This window comes from Juglans regia, chromosome 8 (assembly GCF_001411555.2).
Source record: "Juglans regia cultivar Chandler chromosome 8, Walnut 2.0, whole genome shotgun sequence".
NCBI lineage: Eukaryota > Viridiplantae > Streptophyta > Magnoliopsida > Fagales > Juglandaceae > Juglans > Juglans regia.
The window spans coordinates 8,204,314-8,217,574 of record NC_049908.1 but is presented as its reverse complement, the minus strand read 5'-3'; the positions used below and the strand labels follow the sequence as shown (position 1 = coordinate 8,217,574).

Sequence of the window (13,261 nt, the reverse complement as noted above, 5' to 3'; positions counted from 1 at the left end):
GGTCTTCATTTCTACATAGACTCACCCATTAAGATGTGTGCCTTCTCTAACGCTGATTGGGCCGGGTGCCCTGATGACCGTAAATCTATTGGTGGGTTTTGCATCTATCTTGGGTCTCACTTGATCTCTTGGGGGGGCTAAGAAACAGCCTACTATAGCTCGGTCTTCCACTGAAGCCGAGTATAAAGCTATGGCAAATGCTACTTGTGAAGTCCTATGGCTTCAATCCCTTCTATAAGAACTTGGAATTTTTCTAGTTGAAGCACCCACTATGTGCTGTGATAATTTAGGAGCCACTTATCTCTTTGTAAATCCTGTCTTACATACTCGCACTAAGTATGTGGAGCTCGACTATCATTTTGTCCAAGAGAAGGTGGCTGCCAAAACACTTCAAGTCTCTTTTATTTTAACTAAAGATCAACTTGCTGACATTTTTATTAAACCCATGTCCTCAGCTGGTTTCTCACAACTCCGATCAAGCATCACTCTCACTCAAGTGATGCTTGAATCACGGGAGGATGTTAAGGATGAAAAGCATGGCTTGAGCACCTCCAGTATGCACACAAGGAAATAAGAACAACAACTACCCTTTGCTCACTGCTCTGCCCATTACTTACTAGCTGGAAGAATATTCAATAAGAAATATAAATTAACAACATAATGATGTGATTAAATCTCATTGTAACACTTGTTTTGAATTTGTCCAATAAATATCTGTACACTTCAGTGAAAGAAGGTAATGGAAAAATGAGAATGCTTTACACGGAAATATAAAACTTTCTCCCCCTTGATATTTTATCAAATGCTTGTTGTGATCACTAGAATTATTTTCAATACAAAAAAATTATTAGATTTAAATAAAAATTTTATAAAAATAAATTTATAAATTAATGTAATTAAAATAGAATTTATAATTTCAACTCTTGTTTAAAAATTAATGTTGCAGAGCATTGGACAAAATGGCTGAAAAATCGTGGACACAAGTAAATATCTTCTGCCACCGACGCCAGCTATGAATTTTGGTTACGTTTCGTGCGGAAAAAAATAAAGTTTTTGCATTTTACGCATTCCGAAACTGTGCAAACCTATGAATTTTCTTTCTATGTTGTTGCTTTTTGGGCATAGAATAGACTTTTGTTGTTTTGTTTGGTAGCCAAAAGATTAGACGAAGGCTTACTTACAATGCTAGGGTGAGTTTTTTTTTTTAGTAATATTAAATATAATTATAAATTATATAAATATTATACATTTTTATAAAAATAAATTAGAGTGTATTATTAAAAAATTAATTTTTTTATATAAATCTTATATTTATTTATTTATTTTTTTAAATATAATATTTATACATTTTATGATTGAAAATATTATTTATTTTTCTTTATTTTACACAGGGACGAATTCCATGGAAGCAATCCTTGTGTGTGTGTATATACACGTATATATACCTCCCGAGGAGAAGTGTCATACGGTAGACTACAGAAATAACAGAACCATGTACAGTAACTTTTAATTCAGAAGAAATAAAAAAAAAAAAAAAAAAAAATTACCGTGGTGGTTCTTGATTGCTTGGACCGGTTGGAAGCCTTGAGATTAGTAGGTTTTACTCGCAGTGTCAGACACAACTGCTGGCGCACACATGCACAAAGACAATCTCTCTCTCGCTCTCTCTCTCATAGTTATATATATATATATATATATATATATTTATGTGTGTGTATGTATAATTTATTATTCAGTCTTGGCTGATATTCTTGAATATTTTTTGTTCATGATTTTTATCGTTATTCCATAAAAAATCATCCTTTCCAGTTCTGAACGTATATTTTAGTAGCGGTTTGAGGGTGTCTGGACCAGAAGTGTTGTCGAGGAGTGAGCAGCAAAGCAGCGGGTGGAGTGGATCAAAGAAGAGTGTAGAGGGACTTTGAAAGGTTGTTGGCCAGAGCTGCTCACGCACCTTTCTTCCTGTCTTAATTTGATCTCCTCTGCAAATTGATGTTTAGAAACAGGCTCATATTTGTCCCTATACTAAGAGATTCCACTCAAGAAGCCAGTTTGTTCACATCGAGATTTTTTTCTTTTCCCTAGATACAGGGAAAGATTATAGAGGCACAGAGCTGTTCTTTTAACGGTTACTCCTCCCTCTCTTCCAAGGAACCCCTTTTTCTTCTGAGTCCCGAGTACTTTAAAATTCACTCCTTCTGTCAGTCTCTCTTCCCTCTCACATTAGCCTGACCTGTTCCCATTTGAGTTGAAGAGGTAAGGAGTCCGAAAGATCTGAATTTTCTGGTGTATTGATTTGCTGATGTTGATGGGTGTTCTAATGTGTTCTTAAATAGCTTGTGTAGTGATTGGTTAATATGGATTTAGGTATGTGGGTATGCTGGCATTTTTAATTTAATGTGTGGTTGTGAATGTACTCTGCTCGTGGGTTACTGATAAGTGTGTTAGATCTGGTTAAGTGGTAGGAGTGGTTGGTTGTTTAATTTGTGTAATATCTAGATTTCCCTTTTCTCGCAGGTTAGTTCTAGATTGGGATTTTGATTGATTGGTTCGAAGATGAACGGGGCTGTGCTAGTGGCTATTGCTGCTACAATTGGCAACTTTCTACAAGGATGGGATAATGCTACAATTGCTGGTAACCCTTCTTTAACTTGTTGGAATCTTTTATTTACGACAGTTGAATCTGTTTAATGGTCTCCTACTGTGGCATTTTTTTCTCTTGCTTTGTTTAATTTTTTTTTTGGGTCCCCACTTGGCGCTGAATGTTATCTTTATGCCTAACTGATAGAAAGCTAAGTTTTCTGTGATGGTATCTTTACCTTCAGGGGCTGTTGTTTATATAACGGAAGACTTTGACCTGGGAACTACTGTAGAAGGTCTTGTTGTGGCCATGTCTCTCATTGGAGCCACATGTATTACAACATGCTCAGGATCCATATCAGATTGGGTTGGCCGGCGTCCAATGCTTATAATATCATCAATGCTCTACTTCATAAGTGGTTTGATAATGTTTTGGTCACCCAATGTCTATGTCCTATGTTTAGCAAGGCTTTTAGATGGATTTGGAATTGGTCTTGCGGTTACTCTTATCCCGGTGTACATATCTGAGACTGCCCCACCAGAAATAAGGGGATTGTTAAATACACTTCCACAATTCACTGGTTCGGGGGGCATGTTTTTGGCGTATTGTATGATTTTTGGGATGTCACTGATGACCTCACCCAGCTGGAGGTTAATGCTCGGAATTCTTTCCATTCCCTCTCTCATATATTTTGCACTAACAGTGTTTTTCTTGCCCGAATCTCCCCGGTGGCTTGTGAGTAAAGGAAAGATGACAGAGGCAGAAAAGGTTCTCCAGAGATTACGTGGCAGGGAAGACGTTTCAGGTTCATTCTTTAATGCAAATTCATTATATGAAATTGGAGGCCTCTCTTCTTTATCTCTGTGGATCCATTTGGTTTCTACTTTCCTTGACTCAGATGTCGATTGGTGTGCATTATTATCCCAAATTACACACACACACACATACACACATATATATATATTACAAGTTCATGGATAATTGATTTTTCGTTTGAAAATTTAAGACATTGCATTTTTGTTTGCTTTCAAAGAATTTCAAAATTTCAACATTTATGATGTAAAAATTTGTAAATAAGATTCTCTTTTTTCTAACGGGTCCTTGTTTAGCACAGTTGAATTTTAAGGAGTGATGGTTGCTGTTTGACTATAAGAAACTCTGTTGACAAGTTTTTTTGAGTTTTTGATCACAGGTAGATGGATAATAATGACTTTATTATATCATTTTGAATCTAAATTTGAAATATGTTTAAATGTATTGCAAATATTTCAAACTCCTTGTGAGAGAATCCCCTTAAATTCAAGACACGCAAATGTGTCTTATTTTTTAAATCAGATGGCTTAATGTATTTTGTTTTTCAAAATATGCTTCAGCCTTCAGCTTTGTTCGGCAATGCAGTAATAAAAAATGTTTGGGAACAAAATATAAGCCTTATATATTAATAAATTGTAGTTTCTGGAAATAGATAATGAGTGGGAGGCATAGAAAGATAATTTGCTAAATAAAAGAAAGTGTAATGCATTCTCTGATCTAAAGAAGCAATCTTAAATGAACTCGTGTGCTAGTACCATGTCCCAAGATAATCATTGTTTCAAGCAACATGTAGTGTCGCTTGCGGCATTCTTAATTGAGTAACCTCCTTTCATCTGTTTTTTTCCTTGCATCTCAGTAATGTTTGTTAATAGTAAAAAAGAAGAAAACAAAAGATTCTTTCTTCTCATGCATCTTATGGCAATTAAATCTATGAACATAAGAACTTTTACTTCCATGTGGACTTTTTCTTTGACTAAATCTTGTTTTAATCTTTTTTGTTCACCGAAATTTCATGTTTTTATCTTGCTAAAGCATTGTTGATACACAGGTGAGATGGCTTTGCTCGTTGAAGGTCTTGGAATTGGGGGTGAAACATCTATAGAAGAGTACATAATAGGACCTGCAGATGAACTTGATGATGCTCAGGAACCAAGTGCTCGGAAAGACACAATTAGATTATATGGACCTGAAGAAGGTCTCTACTGGGATGCCAAACCTGTTGCTGTCGCTGGACAGAGTTCTCTTGGCCTTGCCTCTCGCCAGGGAAGCATGGTGAACCAAAGTGTACCACTCATGGACCCACTTGTGACTCTCTTTGGTAGTGTCCATGAGAAGCTTCCTGAGACAGGAAGTATGCGAAGCATGCTTTTTCCTAATTTTGGCAGCATGTTCAGCACTGCTGAGCCTCATGTTAAAAATGAACAGTGGGATGAAGAGAGCCAGCATAGGGAAGGTGAGGAGTATGCATCAGACGCCGCTGGGGAAGACTCTGATGACAATCTGCATAGTCCATTGATCTCCCGTCAGACAACCAGCATGGAGAAAGACATGATCCCCCCTCAATCCCATGGCAGTGTTCTGAGCATGAGGCGCCATAGCAGTCTCATGCAAGGGACTGGGGAGGCAGTTAGCAGTACAGGAATTGGTGGTGGCTGGCAGTTGGCATGGAAATGGACTGAGAGAATAGGTGAGGATGGAAAAAAGGAAGGAGGGTTTAAAAGGATTTATATGCACCAGGATGGGGGTCCTGGAACCCGACGTGGGTCCCTTGTTTCACTTACTGGCGGAGATGTTCCCGCTGAGGGTGAGTTTATCCAGGCTGCTGCTCTAGTAAGCCAGCCTGCTCTGTATACCAAAGAGCTTATGGAGCAGCATCCAGTTGGACCAGCAATGGTTCATCCTTCTGAAACTGCTTCAAAAGGACCAGTTTGGGCTGCTCTTCGTCAGCCAGGGGTTAGGCATGCATTGATGGTTGGAGTTGGAATTCAGCTACTTCAGCAGGTAGCGAATGGTTAAATGTCATTGATTTTTATACTTATTTGGTCCAGTTTATTTCAAAATGAAAGTGGTGGCCTAGTCTGTCAATTCTTGCATGGTGGCTTACCAGTTTGGAAACTGGTCTAAGAAGCCCAATTTGGATCAGTCGTCTCGAACCAGTAGTTAAGCATGCATTACTTTGGCTTGGAGTTCAGTTGTTTTGCAGGTCGCAGTTGTTCATTGTCACTGCTTAAGTTTGATTTCTTTAGTACTTGGGTTGCGCTCCTGGTCACTCAAAGCAGTGACCCAGATGGCACGAGGCAAGCCCATCTATGTGTATTAAAGTTGTTTTCATTTTTCTTTTCCCTCTGAGATCATATCTTTGTCTTTCATGACAAGCTATCCTTGTTATCTTAAATTGAAAATGGTGGTTTCCAACTCATGGAGTCTTGGAAGGAACAGAGGCTTTTAATTAAGTCATTCTTAATTCTTAATCCCTGGGGATAAACCATTGTGTTCCCATCCCATACCTTTTTTTTTTTTTTTTTTTTGTCAATTTCAAAAACTGAAGAATTCTTGTTCGGAAACCGTTCTCTAGAAGTGATAGCTCATTCACGATTATTTGATGTGATAAGTTATGGACTAGATTTCTCATGTAACTCATATTTGTCTTATTGCTCTCATATTTTACAGTTATGGACTAAAGAATTATTTTTGTCATCTTCTACCAGTTTCTCTTGCATGAAAATCTGTTTTTGGTCAATCAAGTTCTTATAAATGGTGAAGTTGATAACCATATTTTTTTTTCTATACACTCGCAGTTTTCTGGAATAAATGGTGTTCTCTACTACACTCCCCAAATTCTGGAAGATGCAGGTGTTGAAGTACTTCTTGCAGACTTAGGGCTCAGTACAAATTCTGCATCGTTCCTTATCAGTGCATTCACAACCTTGTTGATGCTTCCTTGTATAGCTATAGCCATGAGGCTCATGGATATTACTGGCAGAAGGTGATTTTTCCCCCACCTGGATTTTACTTTTACCACCTGTTCCTCAGTGGGTTGATTAAGTTCGACATCTTTTATCTGCATCAATGTTATCGTATGTAGCTCTTATGAATTATATTCTTGACGATTAGAACTAATAAACCCCTTATTGCAGGACACTATTACTCACTACAATTCCAGTGTTGATTCTGACTCTCATCATTCTTGTAATTTCCCAGCTTGTGGAAATAAGCACAGTTGTCAATGCAGCATTCTCAGTCACTTGTGTTGTGGTCTATTTCTGCTGCTTCGTCATGGCGTATGGCCCGATTCCTAATATTCTATGCTCTGAGATCTTCCCCACAAGAGTTCGCGGCCTCTGCATTGCAATCTGCGCCCTGGCGTACTGGATTGGAGACATTATAGTCACCTACTCATTGCCAGATCTGCTCAGTGCAATAGGCCTTGCTGGTATCTTTGGTATTTATGCTGTTTTCTGTGTCTTCTCCTGGATATTCATCTTTTTAAAGGTTCCAGAAACCAAAGGCATGCCACTCGAAGTCATTACTGAGATGTTTGCTGTTGGTGCAAGCAAAGCTGCTGCTGTCAAGAGCGAGTAATTGGATACTTCAAACAGATTTTGCAGTTAGTCGGCAGTTTCAGCCACTAAAGATGTCATCCGTTGTCTCTTCTTAATTTTTTTTTTCTTGTTGTGGTTTCATTTTTGCATGAAAATAGTCTCCAGATTTAAAGAAATTGAAAAAATTTTGGGTTATTGTATGATAAATTATTGGGAACTTTTTCAATAAAGAGGTTGATATATTTAGCTATCTCACGTATAGCTCGCTGGTCTTAGTTGCTTATTGTTGAAAAAGTAATGACACCTACGCAACATATTTAACAACATATTTTTTAAAATAAGATATTTTTATAAAGTGACGTTATTTTTATAAGGTATTTTATAAAATATTTTTCATTTTAGAACATAGTTATGTAATGTATTGTAAAATCATTGGCTTTTAATCCGACTCATCCCCTGGCAGATGAGCCTCACCTTGTGCAACAGTACCATTATTTTGAGATAAGGATTTTTTACAATTTTCTATTCCAAATACTTTCTATAAGTCGGAGAAAGATAAACACATTTAGGCTTCGTTTGGAAGTTGAGTTCATCTCAATTCATCATTATAATTTTTTTAAATTTTAATATAAAATATAATAAATAATTCAACTTTTTCAAATCTTAAAATAATAATAATAATAAATAATAATATTTTAACAATATTTTATCATCTCAACTTAATTCAACTCACTTCAACATCCAAACTCATCCTTAAAATCCTTGCTATGCATTTAGTATCGCGAAATTTATATATATATATATATATATATATTTACTTTTCTTCAAATTATTGAAAGTAGTTAGAACAAAAATTATGAAGAATTTTCATCCCTTCAGCTAGCAAAGCAAACTACCTATTTTAAAGCTACGGTTAAATTCTCTATTTCGGTGTCTAGATGGGTTTAATTATGATCATTACATTATTTACACCAATTATGTTCTATATTATATTTTCGTCTCTCTTATTATATTGTATTGATGATAAACTTGTTTTTTTTTTTAAGTGATATTCATCATCTTTTTTATTATCATCCTTAAATGTGACATTAAATGATTAAATAATTTGAAAGTCTCGTCAATTTCATGCATGCAAGATATGCCGCCCTATCGAATAGATACAATTTAAACCAAGCTCCTAACTAATTATTAAAAAAAAAATTATAAAAAAAACTTATAAAAAAAACATTTAAAAAAACTGACAAAGTCATTAGAAACACCTCTTAAAACATTTAGACGTTTAGATTCACAATTCATTTCATTTCAGCTCATCTCAATTCATCTCACTACTATTCATTACTATTCAGCAACTTTAACTCATAAATCTTATTACTATTCACAACTCATCTCATTACTATTTACAATCCATCTCAATTCATCTTAAATTATTTCAAGTCATCTTCAAATCCAAACGTCTCCAGAAAAAAAAAAAATACAATAAAAAATAGCGTGTGAAAAAAAATGTAAGCACGAAAGCAACGGGAAGGAAAGAGCTGGTCGTGCCGTGAAGGTTGGTTAGCCGATCTTATACAGCCACGGCAATTCTTCCAATCTTAATGACCGCCTCATTTCAGTCACTCTGGTCCTCTCCCCAGCAACTTGCCGAACCGGTAACCGCTGTCAGTGCCAAAAGTTCCGGTGGTCTTTGGTCGGCAACGGCCAAGCCTACCACTAGTTAGCCCAAACTCCGGTCGCTAAATTCGAATGCTTTGAACCCCAAATTGACTCCTTGGTATCCACAATTTGTTGGAAAATAATAAATATTAATTAAATCATAAACATGAAGTAACATTACAACTCAGATACACCATAAACAAAGGAAAAAAGGAATTAAGGTGCTTACTTGAAAAGAAATGGAATGAACTATGAAGTCTCTCAATGAATGCCATCCAGGGTTCAAATGTTATAAATACAATGCTCTATATTGAGATTTAGGGTTAGGTTTTCTGAAGAACACCATCGAGAACAAATCTGAATGTCATCCAGTACAGCTTCATTCAACCCCCACACGACGAGCTCTTCCCCGGAAACTGGCATGCGATCGGAGATCGCAAACAAATTACTATATATTAAATATTGGCACAATACAATCAGTGGTGGATCCGTGGCGCAATGGTAGCGCGTCTGACTCCAGATCAGAAGGTTGCGTGTTCGATTCACGTCGGGTTCAATTTCCATTTTTTTTAATTTGTTATAATTTAATAAGGCGATAATGTCGCTCCTTATTATTATTTTTCCTTCTCTTAAGTTTTAAAAATTATATAAAATATTATTAGAATATTATTTTTAATATTATTATTATTTTAAAATTTAAAAAAGTTAAATTATTTATTATATTTTATGTAAAAATTTAAAAAAATTATAATGATTAAATGAAATGAGATGAAATGAAACCTTAATATGGCTAAGACATATTTGACATGAACTATCAAAATTGACATGCTTTTACCGCTTTTTTTTTTTTTTAATCATGCTTTTACCATCTTACACTACTATCCTCTAATTACTGTCGACCCGCAAATGATACAATTAATTAAGATTTAATAATCAAAATTATATTATGTCATTAATTCTTTATTGACAAATGGTATTATTGGAGGAAAAATTATAATTGCAAAATATAATATTTTAAATTTGAAAATTTGAACCTATAGAATATAAAATTCAAATAGCTCAAATCAAGCTTTAGTTTTCTCATTGGAGTGACTCCATTTTATCCCCTTTATTTTTAGCATATTGCACACTCCGGTGGATAATATGGAAAATAAGATATCCTATATATAAGTAAACTCATAAAATGATACAGTTTGAAGTGATATATTAAATTATAAAGTTATTTTTATTGTTAAATTATATTAATTTGTAAATTTACTTTTATAGAATGAATCTTTTCATGGTTACAACATTTTTCTTAACAGTAATTTGTTGGACTAAATTATAAATTGTAAAGTAATTTGTTGGGTTTCTTCTCCTAAACTCCTCCATAGTCACCATCTGGATTGGGTCCGAGATAATGGAATCAGGGTCAGGTCAATGGTAAGGCCATTGCCTAAGCCCCCACTCTATGTAAGGCTCCCAAAAATAAAAATGAGGTATTTTTTTAATTAAAAAAAAAACCATTTCATTAAATAAAATTTTAAATAATTTTTATAGTTTTCAATGTTTGGAAGGCCCCATAATACTAAATTTAACATTTAATACAATGAATTTTGTTTTTTGATAAGTAATACAATGAATTATTTATATTTTAAATATTTTTTTAAGATCTTCCTAAATTGAGGCACAAAATTTGCATTAAGACCTCATTTTAAATTGTTGTAAATACAAATTTATAAAAACTGTATTTAAAGATTTTAAATAAAATCGCATTGTATTGAAAAGTTTGAAAATATTCCATATAATAATTTATATTTTATTATATTATAATTACGAATGACTTATTTAAATCTCACCTTAGACCTCAATTTGTATTGAGCCGCCCCTGAAAAGAATCAAACATGTGAATTGGGTGAAATATAGATAGAGCCAATTGGCAATGGCATTGTGGGTTTGGTAGGGTTAGGTTAGATTAGGCATGCATGTCTCATGATTATTGTAAAAGTGGACATATAAGCTGTTCATATGTTCTTACAAATCTTGTTATGTATCATGCCTTTAAGGATTAGATTCACCATAACAGTAAGGAAAATATTCTGGCCATAGAAAGATTATATAAAAATAATCTCACAAATTGATGTGATCTGAAGTAGTTCGTCAGATTATAAAATTATTTTTATTAGAAAGTTTATCTAACAGATCACATTAAATCACGTCAGTTTATAAAATTATTTTTATATAATCTTTTGTGGTTGTAGCAGTTAAGGGTGGGCTCCAACTCCGACGGAGTCAAAATGCCCACCTCCGACTCCAACTGGGGTCGGAGGTCCAAATGTCCTCCGACTTCGACTGGAGTCAGAGTTCAGAGCTCCGATGATTGGAGTTGGACTGGGCTTTGCCCTACTCAGATTGGGCTTGGGCCCACAACTCAATATCGAAGCCCAATATGAAATTAATCCCGATTTAAAAATCTTAAAAAAAGACAAAATAACTAAAATATTGTGTGCAATGAATAAATCTCTTACAATACAAAAATAGGTGATTTAATGTGTGCAAGTGGAAACGATAAATTTAAATTTTTAACTACAATTTTGCAATAAAATTAAATTTACAGTACCAAAATATAAATAATAATCTAGATTTGATTTAAATAGCCCAGTCCCACATCAGTCCTGATAATCTATATATTTGAGTTGATAACTCGATAGTGATCACTGATTTCTTGCATGAAGTTTTACAGATCAAATGCACTATTTTTTCTTTAGTCATTTAACTACAGATTTCTAAATCATGAGCCAAGTGATACATGACATAAATAGAATACATTTACTTTATGAACTCACTCCCACCTCTAACTCTGACAAGTTTTGCATGATGATATTGAGTTTCTCACCAATAAATGAGATGGGTCAGGGGGTTCTCCATCCAACGGTGCTTCTGTCTCCGTCATCCACAATTAGTTTGTGATTTACAACTAGGTCTATAAAATCATATAAATTATAAATTAAATAATGAAAAAATTAAAATTATGTGAATAATAATTTAAAATCATAAAATTACTTGATTCAAGTTTATAGCTCACGACATCAACAATATATACTCTAATGGGTGTTGAACTTAACCAGTTCTGTGTGCAAACAAGGGCATCGACGGTAGTTGGAGACAATGAAATTTGATAAGCATCCAAGACATGACCTCCAGTGCTAAACGTCGACTCAGAGGCAACCGTAGTAATAGGAATGACTAATACATCCCTGTCTATTCAGTAAAGGACTGGAAACTTGTTAGAATTTACCTTCCACCTAGTTAATATCTGGAATGTTTTAGTAGGTGCCTCGAGATCTTCCATAAAGTAATGCTCAAACTCAGGCTTACACTGCATAATATTCATTGATGCACGATTTTGATGATACCGTCGTAGCCGCAATAAATCTTAACTCTGTGCATGTGTGTCATCCCCAGAAGATGTTGAGCCGGTCGGGCTTGAGGAGCTACTACCTTCAGTTGAAAACTGACCATTGTTGTGTAATGGTTATATAAATAATCAATATCACATTTTAGCGATTTAATAAACTAATCAGCTTCCTCATCACCGAGGACGTCTCTAATTCAATCTTCTACAATTGCCAACTTATATCGGGGGTCAATGATCGCATCCACAAATAATAATCTATTTATCTTTTCCACATTCACCAATGTTTATTATATTTGTATTTCATCCTCATAGTCAGTACATTCAACAAACCAACATTGTCAACACAACTCTGTTGCAAGTGGTCATAAAGCCCTGAGAGCTCTTTGAAGTACATGTTCGTAGTAGGATATTTTGTCTAAGATATCTGCATAATTATGTCATAAAATAAATTAAAAAATTGAACAAAAACCAGACATTGGCCCAATCAACTGTGTCCGGCGCATCGAGCCCCCTTCTCCCCCCAATTGATCCAGCAAAGGATACCTCATGCCTACATCCTCGACCTCCATCCGCTCGAACATTCTTTGGTACTTCTACGCTACATCCAACATCATGTATGTAGAGTTCCATCGAGTCAGAACATTCAGTTGCAACATACTAGAAGATGAAATATCAAGTTGTTTGGCTATTGCCTTAAATTGACAAATCTGTTGAAGGGAGGCCCTCACATATCTCACAAGGTTCCGGACTTTAATAATAAAATCATCAACCTCTATAAACTCTTCAGAAACTATGAAGTTGATGATATGGACACAACATCGAACATGGAGAAACTGGTTCTCACGAATGATATCCTCATTTACATTCGTATTCCTCTTGAACCAATCAATGATAGTGTCATTTGTATTGGCATTGTCAACCGTGATACAAAGCACTTTTATGATCCATCAATTCTTTATATAGTCATCTATCTCCTTGCCAATGGATGAATTCTTGTGATCAACAATTTTTTTGAATTCTATAATCCGCTTGTGCAACATCTACTCACTATTAATAAAGTGAGTTGTGATACATATGTGGCCCACATTCTGTATGGAAGTCCACGTATCAGTCATAAATGACACTTTTTGGCCAATGACAACAAACATTTCCTTCCTCATTGCTTTCTCATTGGCATGCCTCTTCAAAAAATCACACATCACCGTATACCATGAAAGTATGGAAAATCGTGGCTCTAAAATGTGCACAAATTTGCGGAAGCCTACTTTGTCAATC

At 35.0% G+C, this 13,261-nt stretch overlaps 1 protein-coding gene and 1 non-coding gene across 5 annotated transcripts; both read left to right on the top strand.

Annotated features, from left to right (window-relative positions):
* The first annotated feature begins 1,724 nt into the window (after positions 1-1,724).
* Positions 1,725-7,186, top strand: LOC109022243 (monosaccharide-sensing protein 2-like). 4 transcript variants are annotated; one of them, XM_035693153.1, is made up of 6 exons: positions 1,725-1,928; positions 2,523-2,635; positions 2,826-3,386; positions 4,443-5,395; positions 6,193-6,380; positions 6,532-7,186. In XM_035693153.1, exons 2-6 carry the CDS (start codon positions 2,557-2,559, stop codon positions 6,974-6,976), a joined length of 2,226 nt encoding a protein of 741 aa, XP_035549046.1. In that variant the 5' UTR covers positions 1,725-1,928; positions 2,523-2,556; the 3' UTR covers positions 6,977-7,186. The 4 variants fall into 4 exon arrangements, with proteins under 4 accessions (XP_035549046.1, XP_018860638.1, XP_035549045.1 ...); XM_019005093.2 differs by having other exon boundaries at positions 2,518-2,635; XM_035693152.1 differs by having other exon boundaries at positions 1,725-2,256.
* Positions 7,187-9,073: 1,887 nt separating this feature from the next.
* On the top strand, positions 9,074-9,145 carry TRNAW-CCA. The gene has a single exon. It is a non-coding gene; the product is annotated as a tRNA-Trp (tRNA).
* The last annotated feature ends 4,116 nt before the right edge of the window (positions 9,146-13,261 follow it).